General features: G+C 47.3%; 1 protein-coding gene across 4 annotated transcripts in view; it reads left to right on the forward strand.

The window, feature by feature from the left end:
* The window catches only part of Nlgn4x (neuroligin 4 X-linked), a 189,421-nt gene extending 169,522 nt beyond the window's left edge, over positions 1-19,899 (forward strand). For 3 of the 4 annotated variants that reach the window (XM_058579030.1, XM_058579032.1, XM_058579031.1), the window contains exons 7-9: positions 10,986-11,171; positions 12,743-13,532; positions 18,933-19,899. In XM_058579030.1, the coding sequence (XP_058435013.1) occupies positions 10,986-11,171; positions 12,743-13,532; positions 18,933-19,782 (1,826 nt within the window). In that variant the 3' untranslated portion in view covers positions 19,783-19,899. The remainder of the gene's footprint in view (positions 1-10,985; positions 11,172-12,742; positions 13,533-18,932) is intronic. The other variant, XM_046443326.2, reaches the window with a different exon arrangement.
* Positions 19,900-24,602: the final 4,703 nt, after the last annotated feature.

Genomic DNA, 24,602 nt, shown 5'->3' on the forward strand with positions numbered 1-24,602 from the left:
GATTGACCTAAAATCTCAGAAAAGATGCATCTAGTTTGAAATATCTGCCTCTTTTTTTCTCTTTTTTTTTAACTGTGCTATTTGCAACTTTCTTAGAATATTTTGCTGCTCCGTTTTCTTATTAAAGAAAGCTCCCTTTGTGGACATGAGTAATCGCCATCATTATAGGAATCGAACATTAATTAAAAGTGCATCTTTCTGTGCACAAAGCAAATCAAAATAAGGTTTCGCTGTGGACAACCTTGCCTCTGAGCCTCTTGCTGTATCAATTTCCGCCCGAGGGGGGTAAGCTTCTGAATTCTGTGTGATTTCCTTCTTTTTCCTACAAAACTCGGTTTCTAAAACACTGTGATATATCCAGTGGGGTCTTTATTGTCGATTTTACAGTCTTCATCTGCACCTGGAAATTTTTTTAAATTAAATAATGTGTCTTTGGTGACATGAGAAGTGACCGTTCTGTCCAGGGTTACATAGAACCCCAAGCTTTGCAGCTCTATCCTAACACAGTCAAGTGTTTCCGAAGCTGAAAGTTAAATCCAGATTCACCTTTTGCAAATGGTGCAGGAAGGAATATTGGGCCCAGGTGCCTTGTCGAAAAAAATAGAAGTGTTTGCACCTATTTTGTGTGCTACAGTTTAGGTGCCTATTTAAAAATGCATCCTGTGCTCTGAATATTTTTGCAGAGGCTGGACATTTTTATACTCCCAATTTTTTTTTCTTTTTTCTTTATTTTTGGTCACCAGGGATCGAAGAAAGATGCATGAACCACTGAGCTACACACTCAGCCCTTTATATTTTTATTTTGGGACAGGGTCTCACTAAATGGCTTGCAGTCTTGCTGAGTTGCTGAGACTGGCCTCCAACTTGCGATCCTCCTGCCTCAGCCTCCTCAGTAGCTTGGATTATAGGCAGGTGCCACCAAATGAAGTGATATTCTTAATGTGATAACATAAAATCAGGTAGTTATTCCTTATTTATTGACATTATCAAAATGTTGTCTTTAGTTGGTTCTTGTACTAGATTGTCCACTTGGACTTTCTCATGTTAAACTTAATGGTGAAATGTAAGGTTCAGTACATTCTGGATCATTATATATTCATTGTGCTTTCTGGTAATTCGGTATAAAACACGAGAGGCAGTAATTTCCCTTATTTCTGGTGCTAGCTCCACTTACTGACAAAAAACAAACAAACAAACAAACAAAAAAACCACTCATTTCCGCCCAATGTGGTCACGCACGTCTATAATCCTAGCATCTAAAGAGGCTGAGGCGGGAGGATCCCAAGTTGGAGGCCAGCCTCAGCAACTAACTGAGGCCCTAAGCAATTTGGCAAGACGTTTTCTCAAAATAAAAAGAAGATAAAAAGGTCTGAGGGTGTTGCTTAGTGGTTAAGCACCACTGGGTTCAATTCCTCGAACAAAAATAGAAAAAAAGAAAGAAAGATAAAGAAGGATGCTTATCTCTGGTTTCTGCAAGAATTTACCCAGAAATGCAGAGTCTTCACTTATTTTCTTACATGGAGACCCCAGGGGCTGGTGTTGGAGGGGGGGCTCTGGGAGGGGCTGAGCTCCTCAGGGTGCAGCCCATAAAAAGGACCAGGGTCCTTATAATAGAGACCTGAGAGCCCCCTGCCCTTCCACAGTGGAGGACCCAGGAGAAGGCATCCTCTGGGAGCAGGAAGCAGCCCTGGACCTCGGGCTGCAGCCGCAGAGCTAAGAGCCGTCGGGGTCTGTGCTCTATAAACCGTCTGGCCTCAGGGCTTTTGTTATAGTCTCCCCCAGTCTCTCATTCATTCATTATCTCTCTCTCTCTCTCTCTCTCTCTCTCTCTCTCTCTCTCTCTCTCTCTCTCCTTTCTGTTTCTGTAACTTGTCAATCTATTCGACTTATTTCGATTCCTTTCTTTTTGCCTCTTGACACCAACATATCGCTCCCTGCACGGTTCACTTTCAAAAGTGAGATGGTCCTTCTCATCCATTTATTAGTCGAACACCTTTGCGTTTCTTGTAATGTTAGTTAGTTGTTAAATCAAAACTTATTTCTCCGCGTCCATCTCCTGTTTTCCAGGATTCATGATAAACCTATTAAAGCCACCCCGTTTTGCTTCTAGAAATATATTTTCCTGCCTGTGCTCAGACACACACAGTTTGACCTAATTTTAAGTGGTAGTGTCTCTCTTTGTTCTTGCTCCGATTTCCTTAACAGAACACACATGTGCATGCACACACAGACACACACACACACAAACACACACACTACTATTTGTTTTTCCTATTGTTTTCTAAGTACATTTGTGCATATTTAGAAAACTTCTTTCTGTACATATTGATTTCCTTCAACTTGCACACTATGTAGAATATATCTATGGGTTTATTGCATAATGTGGCAATTTTGTGCCATTCCCTAAACAGGTCAAATAATGTGCAAGCCTGTGACCCCTCTTTCTCCAACCCCAACCCTTCTACCTCTGGCCTGTTATCTATTTATTTTTCTTTTGTCTATTTTTTTAGGGTGTTACTGGGGATTGAACCCAGAGGTGCTTAACCTCTTAGCCACATCCCCAGGCCATTTCGTATATTTTACTTAGAAAAAGGGTATTTCTAAGTTGCTTAGTGCCTTGCTCAGTTTCTGAGGCTGGCCTCCAGCTTGCTATCCTCATGCCTCAGCCTCCCAAGCCTCTAGGATTGCAGGTTTACACCTCTGTGCCCAGCCTCTAGCCATTTTTAATTTTTTTTAAAAAGTTATTAACTTATTGATAGCTGTTAGTCTTCACATCTTTTTTTACCATTCTTCTCAGATTATTTGCAGACGTGCCTGTGTATTTTGTCCAAGAAGATTTTCAGAGTAAACCTCCATTTGGTGAAATGAGACCCTCAGTGTAACTGACTTTTTCCTTTTTTCTGCCTCCTCAATTTCATAAACATTGAGTCAGGTGTAAAGATGAAGTTCAGGGTCGTTTCTCCCCAAGCTTTAGACACATTGCTCCTATCTCTACTAGTATCCTGTGCAGCTCGTGCAAAGTTTGGTGTCAATCTTACCCTTTGTTTTTTTGCTTGTTGTTTGTTATCGCATTTGTTTTCTCTTTCGGTTGCTTTAAAGTGCTGGGATTTGAATTCAGGGCATTCTGTCTATATGACTCCTATTCAATACTGGTTCTTCCACTCTTTTTCCCCCCAAGAAGACTTGTACAATTTTTCTGTCTTTCATGTTTTAAAATTTCACATTTATGAGTCTTTTAAGGGCACTGGATAAGCTTATTCAATATTAGTTCTTTGCTCTTTTATCATTTCAAAGGCATCTTCCTGACCTCATTACCCTATGTCTCGTGGTCTAATTTGTTTTCTTCCTTTTGTTACCTGATGTTGCTACACCTGCCCTGGGGATCCATTATTCCAAGAAGTACATTTCTATTCCTTTATTCTTATAGAAATTGTACGAAAGTTCTCTTATCTGGACTTTCAACCTGAAGGTCATCTCTCAAAATTTCCTTCAATTCCGTAATTCCTTAAATTCTGATGCATGATTAATCATCAATCTCTTTGATTATTATTCATGTTATGACTGTGACTTCCACAGTGACATTTTGACTTCTCCTGACACCTCCCTATTTGGAATAGATTTCCTTGAGGATAATGATTTTATCTCTTTCCATTTTTTTTTAACTGGTCTGTCCCAATAATTACCTGCTATTATGTCAGTTGATTTCTTGTTGCTCTGATACATAACTAATACCATGACTTAAAAGGAAGACAGATTTATTCTGGCTCTTGGTTTCTGAGGTCCAGTCCATGGTGGGCTAACTCCGTGGCTCTGGCCCAAGGGGAGCAGAACAAAATGGCGGCAGGGCCTGGGGGAGGAGAGCAGCTCAGGACAGGGCACCAGGGAGCAGAGAGAGCTCTGCTCACCAGGGACAGGACAGAGACCCCAAAGGCACAGCCCAGGGACCCCCTCCTCCAGCCACACCCCACCTGCTGCAGTCACCACCCAGTGAGTCCATCCAAGTGGATTAATCCACTATTAGTCTACACCTCTTGTAACCCAGTCATTTCATCTCTAAGCTTTCTGCATCGTCTCTCACATGAACTTTCAGGGACACTTCCCTCAATTCCCAGGGATTCTTCAAACGGAGGCCAGGATGCATGTGCCTATGGCCATGTTTCTCCAGGGAACTGGACACAGGTGGCCGTGACGCCACGGGGACCTCAGGGGTGAAGCCCCAGTGGAGGGGGTGAGGCCGTCTCAGCTGAGGTTGGGACACTGGAGTTTCAGGTGGAGGCAGAAGAGCTGAGCGGCCAAGGTCACCCCTCGGGGGAGTGGGAAGGGGACCCAGGGCCCAGCTGCAAGACCCAGGCGGGAATGGCCGTCAGGTTGGCGCTGGGGGAAGCACAGAGGGTGAGGAGCAGCCTCCTTCGGATGCCCTGGTCCCCTGGACGGGGGACTGAGTCCTGGATTGCACGGGGGATGCCGTCTTCTTGCTTTGGTTGCAATCAGATTTGCATTTTGCATTTCCTGACCTCCCGAGGCTGAAACAATGTATCTTCTTGTCTCTGAATGTACAATGCCCATAGCGCAGGAGGAGAGATCCTTTAACAAAAGGAAACATTGTTAATAATTCAGCTGCCGCCTGGGTGCATGCAGGAAATCCGAAATAGGAGAGATACCAACACCCAAATGCAGCAGTGCGAAACCCTGAAACCTGTACCGCACGGTTCATCCCAAGACCCCGAGGGAAACCACACCTGGTTGCATCAGAGCCCACGGGCGCACCTCTGAATACGGCTAAATAACAGAACCCCCGGGGCAGGCAAGGGGGTGCACACCTGCCAATCATCTCCCCTGAATCTGCTGGATTTTGCAGGATGCACAAAATCGCTCATGGGAAATGGCATTTCAGGTCCCAGAGACAGAAGCAATGGAAAATTCTAGAAACCACGCATTTGTGAAGAGTGGCAGTCCGGACCTAGGAAGCGTGTTTTGCAAAACGTCAGCTGGACCAAGGTGGAGCGTGTTCTGCATCAGCAGCGGGATTGGTGGCCACCGCCATTCACCTGTCAATCATTCTCTAAGACAACTGATTGACGTGGACCTTCCTCCGGGATCCGATGTGACTTTCAGAGCACTTTTGCCAACAAGGGGTAGCACGGCCCTAATGAAGCCAGGGAGCCGGGCACAGTGCAGCCCACCTGTCACTCCACTGGCTCAGGAGGCTGAGGCAGGAGGATCGTGAGGTCAAACCAGCCTCAGCTACTTAGCAAGGCTCTAAGCACCTCAGTGAAAATCTGTGAAAAAAAGTTCCTCTTGAGCTATTTACTGCCTCCCAGTTCTTAGAGACTCCAGGGTGTGATCGTCCATCAACGTAAGCCAGAATCCTCAAAATGCTGGTCACTGAAAGGAACCTCAATTTCAGGGGCACCGTGGAAGGGTGAAAAGATCTTTGTCAATGACCAGGCGAGAGGCCCAGGGTTTTAGGTGTCGGCCGAGCTTCTTATTCTCACTGCATGACCCACATGAAAGCCATTTCGAAGGACGAGGATATAGAACTTCACCATGAGGAAAGTGGTGGACCGGAACATAGGGTCGTGGATAAGAAAAAGAAATTTAAAATAGGAACCAGTGATAACTTATAGAGAATTGTGAGTGTAGACAATTTCAAATAAATCACACTCATATACACATGTGGTTTAAATAGCTAAGGAATGGGCATCTATCACCCAGTGACTAGATCAATAAAATGTGGTTCCATATGGAATACTACTCAGCCGTAAAAAAGAATGCGACGGAAGAGTGAATGCGGATAATAATAATCTTTCTTTCGTCCATTAAAAAAAAAAAAAACTACCAGAAAGTGTTTCTCTTTGCTCTTTTTTTCTTTGGTAAAAGGGCAAACTCAGGTGACAAGTAGATATGACTAGACATTTTTGTGCCATTTACAAAAACAGTTTGGCCCCGTTCGAAGACAGTTTGAGGCGGCCCAAGAATACAACACCCAGTACCTCTCATTTCCCCCCAAATAACCGAGAATATGGGGGCTCAAGTTGAGCACCCGTCTGACTTTGTGATTTCTGGCAGATGAAGTAGGAGAGAGAGAGAGAGAGAGAGAGAGAGAGAGAGAGAGAGAGAGGTACAGAGGCATTTGCTGGTGAGATGTTTATTTCTGGAAATAGAAAACCATTTTCTTTCTTTTCTCTCTTCTTATGAAGCCCAGTTTTGGGGTTGGTGACCAAAGAAACACAGGAGGTCTCTCTCTCTTTCTCTCTCTCTCTCTCTCTCTCTCTCTCTCTCTCTCTCTCTCTCTCTCTCTCTCCTCTCTTTCATTTCCAGTGCAGCCAAGGGAGGCCGTTGTGTGTCCTAAGATTTAGTGTCCAGGAAGAGCACTGAACAATTTTGTCTAGAATCTCTATTTTAAGCTCCTCCTCACCTTGACGCTTGGCTTGGGTAACCTTGAGACTTCTGATGGGCGGAAAATGAGACTGGGTTGTGCGGCTGTCCTAGGGGGTAAAAAAAAAACGCAACAGAGGTGTAGATTTGAACAAGAACCGCTTTTAAATGTGGCTTGTTCAACGGGCATTTCTTACACTCCCCAAACTCTTGGCTCAATTGTCCCTCTTCAAACGAGGTGACTGGACCTTGAGCTAAAGAGAATGTAAATATGAACATATTATCAACATTCGATATATGCATATATATATATATATATATATATATATATATATATATATATTCAATATTCAATCTACATATTCAATATATATATATATACATTTTAAATGAGCACCTAGTAATTGCACCCAGGTATGGGGTGCAGTGGGATAATTTGATACATCTGTGCTATCAGCTATTTACGCCCAAGTCCTTAGTAAATTTTCCTGCACATGATGATCACAACTCGAGTTTTATGCGGTTTTGCAAAAGGTGAAGTACTTTGATACCCATCACCTCATTCAAAGTCACACATTAAAGGAGCTTTGCTAACCTCATCTGCTTTTCTTGGGGGGCTTGGGTAGATACCAGGGATTGAACTCAGGGCACTCGACCCCTGAGCCCCCTCCCCAGCCCTATTTTGCATTTTATTTAGAGACAGGGTCTCACGGAGTTGCTTCGGGCCTCGCTTTGGCTGAGGCTGGCTTTGAACTCATGATCCTCCTGCCTCAGCCTCCTGAGCCGCTGGGATAACAAGAGAACAATGTGTTTGGAATGAGCCCCTGTTAAAGGATTTATGAGAATCATGTAATATTCATGAAACAATGTTTTGCAAGTCATCTTTTCTTGTGTGCATTTCACAATATCCTGCCTAGTATGAACGTTCAAAAATATGACTGCCTTTTTTTCTTTAAAAATCAAAAAAGCATTCTTTTTAATTTCTTTTTTCTTTCTTTCTTTTTCTTTTTCTTTTTCTTTTTTTTTTTGCAGTACTGGAGATTGAATCCAGCTGCAGCCCCTGCTCTTTTTATATTTTATTTTGAGACACGTTCTCACCGAGTAGCTTTCTCTCGCTAACTGGTCCAGGCTGGGTTTGAACTCATGATCCTCCTGCCTCAGCCTCCCCGGTCACTGCAATTACTGGGGTGCAAATAAGTAAAAGGAGGAGATAAAAACCATGCACCAATTATGTCTTCTGGGCCACATCTAATTGGATGTTGAAAAAAATATGAACTCGGTTCAAATAACTTACAAGATTCTAATTAAAAATAAATGTAATGAGAGCAGGGGACCCTTCAAAAAATTCTCCAGTAAAAAATCTCCCTAAGTTATGCAGCACTTAAAAAAAACAGTCCTTTTATTTTTGGTCTTGATCTTCATGGTCGGTTTTCAACTGAACACTGAGACCCTGACTGCATAAAAAAATACAAATCACATTTCTGCAAAATCGTTTTGCAACCAGTAGCCTGAGATGCATCCTTCAGTGTATGGGGAGAGACTCCATCACCCCAAACCTCCCCGTTTGCATAACCCGAAACTCCCCTTCCACCTAGTCCTGACGTCTGAGTTTCCAAACTTTGCCCGTTTTGCAAAGCTTTGGAGCGCGCGGGCCTACTGTGTGCAGGGAAATCAAAAAGCAACCGAACAGAAGCCTCTCTGGGGCTGGCCTGCAGGGGGCGCTGTGCTCTGCAAGGGCCCTATCCACAGAGGCACCGTCTAGAATGGCCCAGAGAGCAATAGGGCAGGCGGATAAGGTCAAGAGCCAAAAAAATGATTTATCGTGTGAGGTTTTGCATGTCTGGAGGTGGAGCCGGAGATGACACAGCCTGGCCCTGTGCCCTGGAGCCCTGGGAAGGAGTCTGTGTTCATAGCACGTGTGTGTGTGTGTGTGTGTGTGTGTGTGTGTGTGTGTGTGTTGGAAAACCGACTTGGGAAGAAGAGAGGGCTTGCAATCCCACCCTTCTGGCTGGTTTCCATCCATAAGCATCAAAATATCTCTGATGGGGCTGGGAACAGGGGTGTACAACTGTCATCCCAGATGCTGTGGAGGCTGAGGCAGGAGGATCCCAAGTTTATAGCCAGCCTCAGCCAAAGGGAGGCCCTAAGGTCTGCAGGGATCCCCGTGTCGACAAACCCAGTCCTGAGTCTGCAGATAAGGACATGGGCATCTCAGCACAGTCCCTTCCTGTCTATCAGCGGCCCCCGGTGCTGACCCCACAGCTTCCTTCCCAGAAGCCCTGGACCTGCAGCCCTGCCTGGCCTCTGGGCACAGCCTCCGGGCACCTTCCTCACACACCACCTGTGACCTGCAGGGGACATGCAGGCGGGAAACCATGTCCCTAAGAGGAGCCAGGTGACCCTGAAGGGGGGACTTCTGGGACCCTGACGCAGACCAGGTCACAGGACCCAGGGGGACGAGGATCCTTCCTCCAACCCTAAAATCTGCAAGAACAGGTTCCACTGAGAACCAGGCAGCAGGGGCCAGGGTGACCCAGAGTGGCCATGGCCCTGGGGACTGGAGAGTCGGAGGTCACCCTGCTGTCCGTCAAAGTCAGGAGGGGACCTGGGAGGGGCTCTGGGAACTTCCCTGGGACCCCAATAGAACTGGAGGACAGGAGGGGCACGCTGTCCCTGTCCTCTGTGAGAGGAGCCCTCTGTCCCTCGAGAGTGTCCCCTCCCCTTTCTAACCCTTCAATACACCCCTGCACAATTCTTTTTTTTTTTTTTTTAAGCATTGTGCAAAACATGTCCGTGATGACGCTGTGACATTGCAGGACACCTCCCTGCCCGGAAACACTAATGAGTAATTGCTCATTTAAACTATTTAAATAATTGCTCATTAAACACTAATGAGTAATGGCTCCAGGTCCCAGCGTCCCCTGGAACCCCAGCTCATCTGCCCCAGAATGCGCCAGACACATTTGCTTCTGTGTGACCTTGTTTCCATGCTGACCTTGGCAGCTGTCTTGCTCCGGGGGAGTTCCTAACCCCCTCTGACCAGGAGAGTGAGGTTCCCTCGGGTGCAAAGAAAAAAACATCCCTGCAGGAAGACGAGGTGGGGCGTCCGTGTGCGCCTCCTGCTGGACAGAGGGTGATTTGCAGTTTTAGACACTCTTCATCCAGCGGCTTCCTGGTCCTTGGTTTGTTCCATTTGGAAAAATCTCAGGCAGTGGACGCCTCTGAGTGACCGTCCGTGCAACTAATTAAACACGCAGGATGCTTTAGGGGAAAAAAAAAAGATGCGTGATTTTTGCTTCTGCCAAGGTAACTCTCCATCTTGACGTGAAGTGACCTGAATACATCACGGGAGAGACACTTTTTTTTTTTTTTTCCAGGTCGAATTGTTTTGCAGTGTTCAAGAAAATGGGGAAGGAGACAGGGTCGCTGATGGTCCTGCTGTGACACAGGCCAAATTTGCCTGGTCTGCATCTCCCAAGGGGGAGTTGGCCATGTGACGGTCTTTAGCAAAATCTAAACTGTCCCCTGAGAGAATCCTCCTTGTTTTAAATGTTAAGAGCGACCTTTCCTGATATCGGGGGGGACAGTTGGGGAGATGTGAACAGGAGTTGAGGGTTTGGAGTGTGATTAAAGCACCAGATTTTTTCGCATTTATCTGAAACGATCTGTTCTGATTAGCTCTCCGTGACGGTGGACGGCACTTGGACACGTCCTACATAGATGGAGTGTCACTTCTCCTCCTTCTGGATGCACATCGTGTAGAATCACCCTGCTCCCGTGGTCATATATGCACCCAGGGTCACAATGTCCCATCCATTCTACTGTCCTCCCTACCCGGTACCCCTCCCCTCCCTTCACGCCCCTCTGCCTAATCCAAAGCACCTCTGTTCTTCCATAAGCCCCTACCTTATTGTGAATTAGTAAACACATATCAGAGAAAGCATTTGGCCTGGGTTCTTGGGGATTGGCTTATTTCACTTAGTAAGTCTCCTGCAAATACCATAATGCCATTCTTCTTCATGGCTGAGTACTATTCCATCCTGTACGTGTACCACATTTTCTGTATCCATTCATCTATCGAGGGACACCTAGGTGGGTTCCACAGCTTAGCTATTATGAATTGAGCTGCTATAAACATAGATGTGGCTGTGCCACTGTAGTGTGCTGATTTTCAGTCCTTTGGGTATAAACTGGGGGGTGGGATAGCTGGGTCACATGGTGGTTCCATTTCCAGTTTTCCGAGGAATCTCCAACCTGTCTTCCAGAGTGATCGCACCAATTTTGCAGTCCCACCAGCAACGTATGAGTGTGCCTTGTCCCCACGTCCTCGCCAATATTTATTGTTACTTGTATTCATTGTCCCAATTGCCATTCTGACTTGGGTGAGACGAAATCTCCCTGTACTTTGAATTTGCATTTCTCTAACTCCCAGAGGTAACACCAAAAAAAAAAAAAAGTAAATAACCCCGTCAATAACTGAACTAAGGATCTGAGCAGACCCTTCACAGAAACAATGCAATCAACAATACCTTAAAAAAAAAAAAGTGTTCAATATGCACAGGGCGCAGGTGCTTGCTGTGATTGACAGGCGGGTCTCCTCCCTGCAGGCTTCCTGAGCACGGGGGACCAGGCAGCCAAGGGCAACTACGGGCTCCTGGACCAGATCCAGGCCCTGCGGTGGATCGAGGAGAATGTGGGAGCCTTCGGAGGGGATCCCAAGAGAGTGACCATCTTCGGCTCAGGGGCCGGAGCTTCCTGCGTGAGCCTCCTGACCTTGTCTCACTACTCGGAAGGTAATATGAAGGTGACCCCCGGGGCGGGGAGGGCGGGGGGATCTGCAGGAGCACTTGGTCCAATGACAGTCCTCTGTCACTATCTAGGGGAGCCCTATTTGCATATGTCGAAACTGTCCTATCCTCAGTCCCTTATGTAAAATGGCATTTATTATCCTTAAATAGTGACAAATACAAATTCACAGATCACCTTTTTTCGGGAAGGTGCATACCAGGGATTGAACTCGGGGACCCTCGACCCCTGAGCCCCGTCCCCAGCCCTATTTTGCATTTTATTTAGAGACAGGGTCTCCCTGAGTTGCTGAGGGCCTCCCTTTGGCGGAGGCTGGCTTTGGCCTCACGATCCTCCTGCCTCAGCCTCTGGGGCTGCTGGGATCCCAAGTGTGCACCACCAGGTCCGGCTCTCGTAGCATTTTTAACTTCTCGTTTTAACTTATAAATGCCTCGAATTGGTCAAATAATGACACATGATTTTCCTCCAGGGCTCTCGAACACGTTGCTCTTGAGAGGCAAACACTCGAGTCAGTGCAGTCCATCGCAGTGTGCATTCCTGACAGAAAGGGGTCCCCAGGTGCCTTTGAGTGACACATTAGGCAGCTTCACGCCGCAATCCCATGTCATCTCCGCGCAGTCGTCCAACCTTTCCAACCTCATCCTCCTGACAGCCATCATATCCCCGCACTCTTTGATGGCTTCCTTGTCCTTCAAAACCCACAGGGCATGCACCTCCGCACCTGGTCACAGCTCCGTCCCTCCCGCTGCACGGAGAGCTGAGCGCACCTAGAATTCTGCTCCTGCAACTGCCCAGGCCTTTCCAAATTTGCCTCGGGGTCAGGCATTTTTTTATTTCTGATGGGACAAAACAAACCTCACAAAACTCAGTTTTGCATGGAAACGAGTGGATCAATTAAAAAGAAAAAAAAGATAGTTGGAGACCCATGGAAGATTTCTGCAAGCGTAGCTCATTTATTTATTCCATGAGAAATATAAAAGCCTAATATCTTTCAACCAAAGACAGCAACGCACATGCTCCCCTGAATTCTCGCTCTGAATCAGATTCCGGTGTCTTCATTATTATCATTTTATTTTTATTTTTATTATTTTAATTTTTTCTCCAGCGCAGTCCTGAAGTCCTGCTTGTGAGAGATGCAAGCTCTTTGGACCTCATGCATGGGCACAGCATGCGTTTGGGGGGGAAGGAGGATACCAGGGAGCGTCGTTACGCACGTGCATGAAGCCAAATCTGCAAAAAAATAAATAAATGCATAAAAATGAAATAGAATCCATGAAACCGTGCAGAGATAAACTGCATTGTTTTTCTCCCTTCTATATATATATATATTTTTAATCTGGAGATATACCCGTGCAGAAAAGCCACGGCAGCAGAGCTCTGCGGATGCATCGTGCGTCCTCACTCCGGTGCGCACGGGCTCCGCTGCGTGGTGCCGGGTGCAAACGTTCGCGCGCCCCCAGGGACAGTAGCAGCGTCCTCCTCCGCCGCCCGGAGAAAGGGGACCTCCCTCCCGCGCGCGCCCTCTCACTGGCTGGCGTCTCTGTGCTCGCCCCCGCAGGTCTGTTCCAGAAGGCCATCATCCAGAGCGGCACGGCGCTGTCCAGCTGGGCCGTCAACTACCAGCCGGCCAAGTACACGCGCCTCCTGGCCGACAAGGTGGGCTGCAACATGCTGGACACGACGGACCTGGTGGAGTGCCTGCGCAACAAGAACCACAAGGAGCTCATCCAGCAGGCCATCACGCCGGCCACCTACCACATCGCCTTCGGCCCCGTCATCGACGGCGACGTGATCCCGGACGACCCCCAGATCCTCATGGAGCAGGGCGAGTTCCTCAACTACGACATCATGCTGGGCGTCAACCAGGGCGAGGGCCTCAAGTTCGTGGACGGCATCGTGGACAACGAGGACGGGGTGACCCCCAACGACTTCGACTTCTCCGTGTCCAACTTCGTCGACAACCTGTACGGCTACCCCGAGGGCAAGGACACGCTGCGCGAGACCATCAAGTTCATGTACACCGACTGGGCCGACAAGGAGAACCCCGAGACGCGCAGGAAGACCCTGGTGGCCCTCTTCACCGACCACCAGTGGGTGGCCCCCGCCGTGGCCACCGCCGACCTGCACGCGCAGTACGGCTCGCCCACCTACTTCTACGCCTTCTACCACCACTGCCAGAGCGAGATGAAGCCCAGCTGGGCCGACTCGGCCCACGGCGACGAGGTCCCCTACGTCTTCGGGATCCCCATGATCGGGCCCACGGAGCTCTTCAGCTGCAACTTCTCCAAGAACGACGTCATGCTGAGCGCCGTGGTCATGACCTACTGGACCAACTTCGCCAAAACCGGGTAGGTGCCTCCTCCTCCTCCTCCCCCTCCTCCTCCTCCTCCTCGGCTCGACTCCTTCTCACACCCGCACCCCCAAATCATTTCCTTGACTTGTGCAATATGATCCCCAGCGTGGTAGTGCACGCCTGTCATCCTAGCAGCACCAGAGGCTGAGGGAGGAGGATTGCAAATGGGAGGCCACGGCCTCAACCACTTAGCGAGGCCCTGAGCCACTTACCAGACTCTATCCCAAAGTGAAAATTTAAAAGGGCTGGGGGTGTGGCTCGGTGGTTAAGCACCCCTGGATTCAACCAATCTCTGGCACTATATCTATGTATCTATTTATTTATATTTTACATTTTTTTCTCATATCGGTATATTTACATAATTCTCTATATATTCTACCTGAGAGTGCTTGGTGCTTATTGAAAAGTCCTCCAATTTGTGCTTGCTGGTGCAGGATTGGCAGATTTTTGATTATTGATTTCTGAGCTGACGGCAGAATTTCAAACCTAGCCCTGACCTGATCTCTTTTGTTAAATAAAAGGATTCTTTGAAACGTGTCGGTCACGTTGGCAACTGACCTTACTGATATTTTAGAATCTTGTTTTCAAGGTGGATCGAGATACTTAAACCCAGGAACGAAGTAAACCTTGTGATAATTACAAAGGTGTATCAACATAGGTTTTCTGTATCTTTATGTATTGAGTAGACATATGTGACTGTATGTGATTTAGATGTCTGTTGTGTATACATGTGGGTGCCTATATATGCCTATATAAACATATGTAGATGTGTGTGTGCATACACACAAACTCACAAACACACACACACACACAAATTTATATATCCATCTCTCTTATAGAAAGTTCATTGCAGGAATCCCCCCCACAATGAGCAGATTCTGAAGACCCGCCCCCCCCAAGTCCCTTTTATAAATTGACACAATATCGACATGCAACCTGTCCACATTGTCTGATGCCCTTTAAATATTTTCTGGATGACAGATATAATGACGGAAAATTCTGCAAACACCCAGGTTCTCTTTTTAAATATTTATTTTTTGGCTGTAGTTGGACACAGTATCTTTATTTTATTTATTTGTTTTTATGTGGTGCTGAGGATCGAACCCAGGGCCTCTCACGTGCGAGGCGAGCGCTCTACCTCTGAGCCACGATCCCAGCCCCAAAACACAGGTTTTCTTCCAAATTATTTTTACTCGTGATTGCTTGAATCCGTGGATATAGAAATCACAGATGGCCACCAAGATTTTTCTATGTCATAAATGTATAGATAGACGATAATAGATAATAAATAGACATGCACTTGTACTTTATTATATTCAGTATTTATCTTTTTAACACTATAGATGCAATTTTATATTTTTATGCATAGAATATATATTCAAATTTTTATTTATAAATATATACTGAACTGCCTACAAAAATAGGTAGAGATGTAGATATACTTTGGTATAGGTAGTACATCTTTTTTATTTTATTTTTTTGGATACCACGGATTGAATGCAAACTCAGAGCACTTTACCCTGAGCCACCTCCCCAGCCCTATTTTGTGTTTTATTTAGAGACAGGGCCTCACTGAGTTGCTTAAGGCCTCCCTAAGTTGTTGAGGCTGGCCTCCAACTTGCTATCCTCCGGACTCAGCCTCCCCAGCCTCTTGGATTACAGGCCTATGCCACCCTGCGCAGTTTCATCTATTATTTACTTTGTACCAAAAAGTCCTATCTTAATCCTCATTAAAAGAGCCTACTTCTTGTCTCTTACACGTTTCAAAAATCACCTTTGTGTGCTTTCCCTAAAGGCAAAGTCAGAGTCATTTATCATATGTTTAATTGACCAGTAAAGAAGAATGAAACCCAAATAAAGCCATTAAATTCTCATTAGCTGTCCCTGCTGCTGATGTGTCTGAGGATGAGGTTGGTGCTTTCACTATTTAAAAAAAAAAAAAATTATAATAAAGAGGAAGAAAGGAAAGATGCATGCCAGAGAAGTTGGAAGGACACTTCATTTCTTGTGTGCAAAGAGGAGGGAAGGCTTCTTAAACTGTTGGGCACACACTTGTGATCCCAGCTGCTTGGGAGGCTGAGGCAGGAGGATGGCGAGGTCAAAGCCAGCCTCAGCCAAAGCGAAGCCCTGAGCAACTCAGTGAGACCCTGTCTCTAAATAAAATGCAAAATAGGGCTGGGGACGGGGCTCAGGGGTCGAGTGCCCCTGAGTGCAATCCCCAGTCCCCCACTCCAAAAATAATGATAATAATAATAAAATATATGACACAGTTGGTGCTTCTAGCAGAAGTGAGAAATGAGGTCCTGGTGAAGCTATAAATCTAAAAACACTGGTTGGGACCAAAATGGCCATAGCCAATCCTACATTTTTTCCCTTTTAATTAATTAATTTTTAAAATTAGAGACAGGGCTTCGCTAATTTGCTGAGGCTGGCCTCCAACTTGCAATCCTCCTGCCTCAGCCTTCCAAGTCATGGGGAGGACAGGCGTGCACCCCTGCACCCGGTTTGCTCTTTTTTTTTTATACTGAATCACATAGTAGGTCCTCAGACCTGTGGTAGACCACCTGCCTGGCATGCCCAAAGCCCCTGGGGTCCATCCTCAGAACAAAATAAAGGGGTAGGGGATGAGGTGTGGACCCCAGCAAACTACACACCCCCCTCCCTCATGAAAGACTTTAAGTGCTTTTGCAATTCGAGAATGGGAAGATCTTTCTAGAGTGGCCACCCAAAGCCACAAACCCATGCATCTCTTTGGAGGGGGTCAGCTGCCATCTCTCTGTGGGGATTATTTTGGGGTCCAGGAGGTATTTCAGGCTGAGCCGACATCGCCCCCTGGTGTCCGGGAGGAGTTACTGAGCCACCTGGTGGAGGACAGCTGCTGCATGGATCTTTTTTAAAGGGCCAGCACAGCCTCCTGCCCAGCTGAGCTGAGAGGAGGCCAGGCTGATGTATGGACCCCAGACCACAGCGTCCCTCTCTGACCGCGGAAATGCTCTGGATGTTTGCTGTCGAGATTGTATCTGGGCTCCATGGGTCTGATCTTTTGATTTTTTCCTCTTGGAAATTCAAGCGTTTTGGATGCAGAAGGAGAAATTGGGAAATATGAGCCTCTGGTTCTCCACTGGCCTAATGCCGTCTCTGGAGCCTCTGAGCGGGGAGATGGCCCCGGGTTTGCTGAGCTCTGAGAGTTGATGGCGGTTTCACAGACCCTGCCTGTGCCTCTCCGAGACCTTTAATAGCTAGATGGTATCGGGCTGAAGCCGGCTTATCTGGGTTTTGCAAATCCTCTGGCCTATTCTTTGAGAACAAAATAAATGTGTTTTTCTTTACCTTTGAAACATGCACTGAGTTCCTCGCCGCAGAGCCCGCGAGCCCCGCAGACAGAGCACTGTTTGTCCTGGTGGCTCGGCGCTTCATAAAAGCTCTCTATCTAATAGACGCCGGGTGGCAAACTCACACTGAGCGGGGAAGAGGAGGCATCTTTACCCCTTTTCATGTCTTGGGGCAACAATAAAAAAGAGAGGCCCAGCCTTTTCCTGGCAGATCCCAATTTAATGGAAAAAGACTTGAAATTTATTTTGCAAGATACATAAAAGACACATGAGGTGTCACATCGAAGCAGACATCTTCCCAAAAACACGCAGAAAGAAAAATATAATGGATCCGAACTGGCTGATTTTTCAAACATGTGAATGTTGCTAAGTAGGTAAGAAAATTCATGATATATGGAGATAGAGATATACATGTTTGCATATATGCATACAAATATGCATAGACACACATATGCACTGTATACAGTTGGCGTTTAGTAAACAGGATATAGTGTGTTTTATTCGACTTTTCTGTTGCTGTGACCAAAATACACAATAAGAACAATTTAAAGTTTTCTTGGAGTTCATGGTATCAGATGTCTCAGTCCATACACAACTGGTTCCATGGCTCTGGCCCAAGGGGAGGCAGAACAAGATGGCGGCAGGGCCTGGAGGAGGAGAGCAGCTCAGGACAGGGCACCAGGGAGCAGAGAGAGCTCTGCTCACCAGGGACAGGACAGAGACCCCAAAGGCACAGTCCAGGGACCCCCTCCTCCAGCCACACCGCACCTGCCTACAGTCACCACCCACTTAATCCACATCAGTGGATTAATCCACTATTTAGATCAAGGTTATCATAGTGCAAATATTTCACCTATGAACATTTTTTTCGTTGTCTGACACATGAGCATTGGGCGACACCTCATATCCAAACCTGAACATTGTGGTACACTATATAAAGGTATATTGTATGCCACTTAGAGTATACAGGTGGCATATACTGTGGTACAGAGCATACAATATGCAATATTCTTGTGCACACTGTATACAGTAAACACAGGATAGAGTCTGGTCTACAATAAGGTGGCCTGAGAGCCTTCCTTCCCTGGCCATCGCTCAGGTATTCCAATAATCGTATTGGAAGATGATCAATAATATTTCTTGAATTCTCCGTTGTGACAAGAGTCTCATTGCTATTCTTCACCTTCATCTGTCACCTCCAAGGGTGATCATTGTGCCCACAGTGTGGGAGACTGAGGGAGGGCCAGGTGGGGTCAAAAACTTGCTCACGGTGTGCAGGGCTCTAGAAAACACGAAAACTGTTTCCTGGTCATTTCCTGACTCCGTCCTCAACGGGTGTCCCATACTATCATGGTCCCCTTTCAAACAGAAACAGCAATATGGTGCCTGTCTGTGTCCGAGCCGTTTATGCAATAGCAATGCACATTTTTATTTGATGTTCCGTGCTAAAATCCCAGCATCTGTCCAAGGACTTCAATGTCCCTTCTTGATTGAGATAGTGCTCACTGGGTCAGCCAGAGTAGCCTCGGAAATCCAGAATCCTCTCCGTCCCTCCTGTCCACATCGGGGGATAGCTTTTATGCATTTATGTAATTATTTTTTTAAGGTGGTGTCTCCAGTGTTCCCTGGAGATGTTTAGCGCCACTCCTGACCTATACCCCATGGAGGAACACACTCCCCAAAAAAAAAATATTTCCAAGCGCTGTCCGTTGTCCCTATGGGACAAATGACCCCTGGTTTGAGATGGACCATTCAAATAGATTTGAAATACCAAATTCGCCTCGAGGCATGGAATTGTCCACTTCCTTCACTGAAAGAAATTGCATGCATTGCAAAAGCAGGGAAATTGTGGGGGACGATTATCCTTCAGACCAAGAGGGACTTACCTTTGGTTTCAAAATGGTAGACGCACCTTGGATGGAAGCAGAACGGTGCCTGGGTTGAGCTCGGCGATAATCGCTGGCCATGACCCTGTCACGGATCCCCACGTGGGGGGTCGTGCAGAGATCTCCGTGCACTTGAGGGTGACCTCCTTTCGCTAACCCCTGCTCCTCTCTCCCCAGGGATCCGAACCAGCCCGTGCCCCAGGACACCAAGTTCATCCACACGAAGCCCAACCGCTTCGAGGAGGTGGCCTGGTCCAAGTACAACCCCAAGGACCAGCTGTACCTGCACATCGGCCTCAAGCCCCGGGTGAGGGATCATTACCGGGCCACCAAGGTGGCCTTCTGGCTGGAGCTGGTCCCCCACTTGCACAACTTGAACGAGATCTTCCAGTACGTGTCCACCACCACCAAAGTCCCTCCCCCGGACATGACCTCGTTCCCCTACGGCACCCGCAGGTCCCCGGCCAAGATCTGGCCCACCACCAAGCGCCCGGCCATCACGCCGGCCAACAGCCCCAAGCACAGCAAGGACTCGCACAAGACGGGGCCCGAGGACACCACGGTCCTCATCGAGACCAAGCGCGACTACTCCACCGAGCTGAGCGTCACCATCGCCGTGGGGGCCTCGCTGCTCTTCCTCAACATCCTGGCCTTCGCCGCCCTCTACTACAAGAAGGACAAAAGGCGGCACGAGACGCACCGGCGGCCCAGCCCGCAGCGCAACGCCGCCAACGACATCGCGCACATCCAGAACGAGGAGATCCTGTCGCTGCAGATGAAGCAGCTCGACCACGACCACGAGTGCGAGTCCCTGCAGGCGCACGACACGCTGCGGCTCACCTGCCCGCCCGACTACACGCTCACCCTGCGCCGGTCCCCGGACGACATCCCACTCATGACGCCCAACACCATCACCATGATCCCCAACACGCTGACGGGCATGCAGCCGCTGCACACCTTCAACACCTTCAGCGGGGGGCAGAACAGTACCAACCTGCCCCACGGACACTCCACCACCCGCGTATAGCTGCGCGGTCCCCTCCCCCACCCTCGGTCCGGTCCCCTGTCCCCTCCAGCCAGAGAGGGTCCCCCCCCCCTCCCCGGGGAGAAACAGAACCCAGCGCCCCCCATCTCCCACCCAGGACAGGTTGGCATCCCGCAGGACTGAGGAGCGAAAAGGAAAAAAAAAAAAAAAAAAACAGAAAAAAATAAAATCAAGGGTCTTCGAGGTGACCCTGCAGACGCTGGCTCCTGGAATCTACCTGTCCCCTCCCCGCCCCTCTGCACACCCCCCCCCCCAATCCACTTCTGACCCTGTGAAATGTGAAAAAGCATCCATTTCCGTGACCACACTGCTTTAAAGATTCCCGCCATGCCCAGGGGACGCTTGGGTGGCCCCAAGGACCTCCAACAACCCCGACGTGACAAAAGGCAGTTGAGGTTTCTGGAACTCAGCCAAGGATATCGGATTTTTTTTTTTTTTTTAAATCACAGTTGGGGGAAAAAAAAAAATAAAACAAAAAACGCATCCGTCAATAATGTCCTTTATGTGCCACACAAGGGGACGGCGGAACCTCGGCCAAGGAAGTCCCCCCTGGGGTCCTCGGTCACCCCTTGGCACCGTCTCATGGACAGACGGAGAGAGAGAGAAGGGAGAGGAGGATTTTACTATTGAAATAAAAAGACTTCACTATGCAGGAGAATCCGTATAGTTCTGCGCAAAGCGACCGTTTTGCCCGCTGGAACTATATTTAAGAAACTTTGTACAAATCAAAAAAAAAAAAAAAAAAGTGTATATAGCTGTGAGTTTAAAACACACACAAAAACAGAGGGGGGTGGTGGAGAGAAAAAAAAAGATTTAAAAATGAAAAAAAAAAAAAAAAAAAAAAGCTTTTATCGGTGTTTTTAGTTGGAAAGAGCTTTTAGCAAAAACTGTGGTTTTCATCGTGCTCTGAATGTATATAAATATATAAATATATATATACATTAGTCATTCCACCTGTTTCCTTCCCTGCAAAAAAAAAATCAAACAACAACAAAAAAATGGCTTTTGTTCTTGATTACTTGAGGTACACAAAGACCTGGGATTTTTGATGTTTTTGTTGTTGGTCTGACTGGTTTCGTTGGTGAAGAGGGCGGTGGTGTCTTTCAAGAGACCCTGGGCCGTCCGTCCAGGGGTGGGGGGGAGCCCGTTGCATGTCCACTCCTGGGTGGCAGAAGTGCATGCCGGGGGCGTCGGTGGCAGACCCTGGTTTGGGGGAATTTTTCTCTTTTCTGGGCACGGGTCTCGGTGCAGGCTCAATGCACACCCAGCCGCAGTGGGGACGTGGGAGAATACAAGTGTCCTTGTGTCCTCCGGGGCCCCTTTGAATCTGTTTAGGAAGATGTGCTTCCCACCCCGGGTCCCTGCCAAAAAATCAAAGAAAGCCCTCTTGGTGGGGCCTGCCCGGGGCGGTCAATACCGCACTGTTCAGCTGGGCAGCTGCAGGGCCATCTTCCCAGGAGAGGACCTGCTCAGCCTTGCTAATCCGGTGGCAGGAGGACACGTGTGTTTCTCTTGGACTCAGCGGTGAGCCTTTATTTATGAGCAAGCCAGGTTTTTTTTTTTTTTTTTAATCATTTTTTTTTAAAGTCCCTTTTAATGTCCCTTTAAGGGATATTTTTTCAAGTGTCTCAAGATGGAAGGATATAGTAGGAAAGGTCCCTTTGTCTTTTGGTCTTAGAGGAAAACAAAAATTCATACACCCACCAAGAAACAGTAGCCAAAGAAGTTGGAAGGAAACCTACCTGGGCACCGCTGGGGTTAATTCCAGAAACGCAGTCTCCGATGATGCTAGCGTTGAGGTGGACACTCTGCCTTTAGCACCTGCCCACCTTGCAATAACAACCTTCAACTCCCCAAATCCCTGCACCGAAATCCCTGCCGTAGTGGTGTGTCCCAGCATTGAATCTGTACCTAAAAGGGAGCTCTTGGGGACACCTGCATCCCCACTATAGATCCCGATGCTGCTGTCTCCATCTGGATTTTGGAGACCTCAGCTCTGTATATAAATATGTGAAATAGGATGACCCTCACCCCCGCACCGAGCACCTGCAAACCACATTCCCCTGTCCACAGTGAAATGTCCTGGATAAGATGTCCCCGCAATTTGTTATTATTATTATTATAAATTTTTTTTTTTTTTTTTTGGTTTTCTTGGAAAGCTGTGCTCAGGCCATTTCTGCAAGATCCGTATTCGCCCCAGCTGGTCCTCCTAGCAGATGGGCTTCTGTCCACTGGCTCGGATGGTCAGCCTGGATGTGGGTTGAGTCTGTCGTAGCGTGCACCCCGGTGTCTGTCCGGTACCTCCCATCGTCTTCTGGTAGCAATATGTACAGTCATGTGTCGGCTTCGTGGCCCCCGGGGTAGAGACAAAGCGTCCCCCGTGTTCCGTGGATAGACTTTTAGCTTTTACAGAGGATTATGATCCAAAAAGCAATTTAATACGTCGCGGAGGATATCTTATTTCTACGGGAAAGAGGTTATAGAGTCTTCATAGAGTTCTATGAGAGGGAAAAAAATATACTTGCTATCTATAAAAAAAAAGAGAAAAAAAAGGAGAAAAAAAATAAGGGAAAAAAAATACTTTCTTAGGCTTTTATTCTTGATCTTGAAAGGCACGCAGGGTTCAATGGTTCTTTGGGTTATGATTCTGCAACTTTTGTTTTTGATTTTGCCTTAAGTAATGATAGAAGATATATATGGCTGGACACATATGTATAAACTTTTCAGCAACATTTTTAATAATAAAATATCACAGTATTTTCTAATGCTTTGTGCAAATAATTGGGCGTCTTTCCTTTCTTTGTAGGTGGTGTGCTTACTTCTTTGATTTTTTGCGGGTGTTCTTATTTTTTTGGGGGGGTGACAGGTGATTGACAGATGCATAGGAGTTTATGTGCATTACTCCCATGCATTTAAAATCCCTCAGGATTGCATTTCCATCAAATGTGCATCGTGTGAACACAGAGACACACACCTCACACGTATGCAAATACACACCCAGAGATTTATGCGCTCACATCTGTATATGAACACATGCATTGAATAGGAATTGCATCCATGGGGTCTGAAGTTAAAGCCTTAGATGATATCAGCCATTGACGGTCACCTGTACGGACCACCGGGTTCCATCCCTGCATTCGATTTGCATTGGACACGTGAGTCCACGTTCAAGGAAGGCATCTGACCCCTCAGGCCATCTCAGAGATGCTCAGACCTTGAGGAAAGGTAAAGGTCCCCACGTCACCCACCCAGGGTCATGCCAGGTGCCGGGGCTGCGGTTACCTGTGAGCGCAAGAGTTCTTTCCCTCCATCCCCAAACCCAAGGACCAGCCGAGGCAGGGGAGGTGGGCAGGCGTGGAGATGGACGCTGGGGACCGTCCTGGGCAGGGGGTGATAGCTGGGCAGATACAGCCCCCCCCCCCCAGTCTCCTAGTCTCCTAGTCCCTGGGAGGAGGTGGATGCATTTGGAAGGAAGTCACCCCTAAGCCACTTCTTTGTTCTCTGTGAGCATCATGGTTGGGGGGGGAGTAACTTTGAGCCAGGGAGTTGCAGACCAAGAGGAAGGTCCAGTTGGTTTTACTCCAGGAGAAGCTGAAGGAGAGGGTCATTTGAAGTCAGAGGGTGTCCTCATTTCTGTCCCCCACCCCCATGAGCGTTGGGACCATCTGTCATTATCTCCCATGGACCTTCTTTGAATGACACCTAAAGGAGCCAAATGCACCCCCAGTTAACTGTGCATTTCCAACTTATTTCCTGCAATCCGACCGCAGGGCTGGGTTGGTCCATATTTTCTGTTATTTTTCCTTTCTGCAAAATTGCTTGAAACGTCTCCTGACCCACCTGGTTAAAAAGCAGGAAAAGAAAAAGAAATCTAGGTTGTGTTCCAGAATTAAAAGCTATCATTCCTCTAGAGGTTTGCATTACTATATTCAGAAAAAAAAAAAAGAAAAAAATGAAAGAAAACAGTCATTCCACATTTCTGTGACGTGGGCGTCGGGACCTAGACCCAGAAAACCTCCGTGACTGCATATTTCAGAGCCCGAGAGGAAGCTACAGGTCACCTGCTCTTCCACACGGGGCCACACAGGAGGAAAAAAACTCATTGCACCTGATTTTTCCATCAAAGGGGGCTCAGGCAAGTTCCTGAGGTCTGGGTTGCACAAGACGCACCCAGCAGCCACAGGTAAAATAATGCCCAGAAATGAAAATTCTTGCACCCCTTTGTCCAGGTCATGGATAACCAAAGCTTGGACTGTTGTCTGTCCATGGGTAGAAAAGCCACCCGGAAGATGTCTTCTTGGGATGCAAAAATAAAACCCTAAAAAAAAAACCCCAAAATCTCATGCAAACTGGGAAATCCCATCACGCCTCATTTTCAACTACTAGGAGCAATTTCACCTTCGTAGCATTATTATCCTTGCGTGTTCAAACATCTGCCCCATTTCCTTTTTTGTGTGTGTGTGCATGTGTGGATCCCGGGATCAGCCTCGCTCCCTCTGGGGAGATGGATTATTTATGGACATAGCTTTAAAACAAACACGCTGAGCCTGCCCGCGTTATTAGGTGTTTGTACTATTTCGAGTATTTAAAGAGCAATTACCTTTTACAGATGACTCTCCTGTGCTGCTGAACCTTGGGAATGCGTTTTTTCAGAAATGCATTTTTTAAGGCGATTTAAAAAAAAAATGATTTTCAGCTTTATGTCTTATCTTTCCTTAATGATTTGAGTTGCACTTCGAGGTGGTCTTTGTGGTTCACAGTTGGAGGAACAAAGCGTGCAACCTTGTGCCGAGTTTACCAAA

Source organism: Marmota monax, unplaced genomic scaffold (genome assembly GCF_021218885.2).
Source record: "Marmota monax isolate L192 unplaced genomic scaffold, Marmota_monax_Labrador192_F-V1.1 WCK01_AAM20220418_F8-fsc00168, whole genome shotgun sequence".
NCBI lineage: Eukaryota > Metazoa > Chordata > Mammalia > Rodentia > Sciuridae > Marmota > Marmota monax.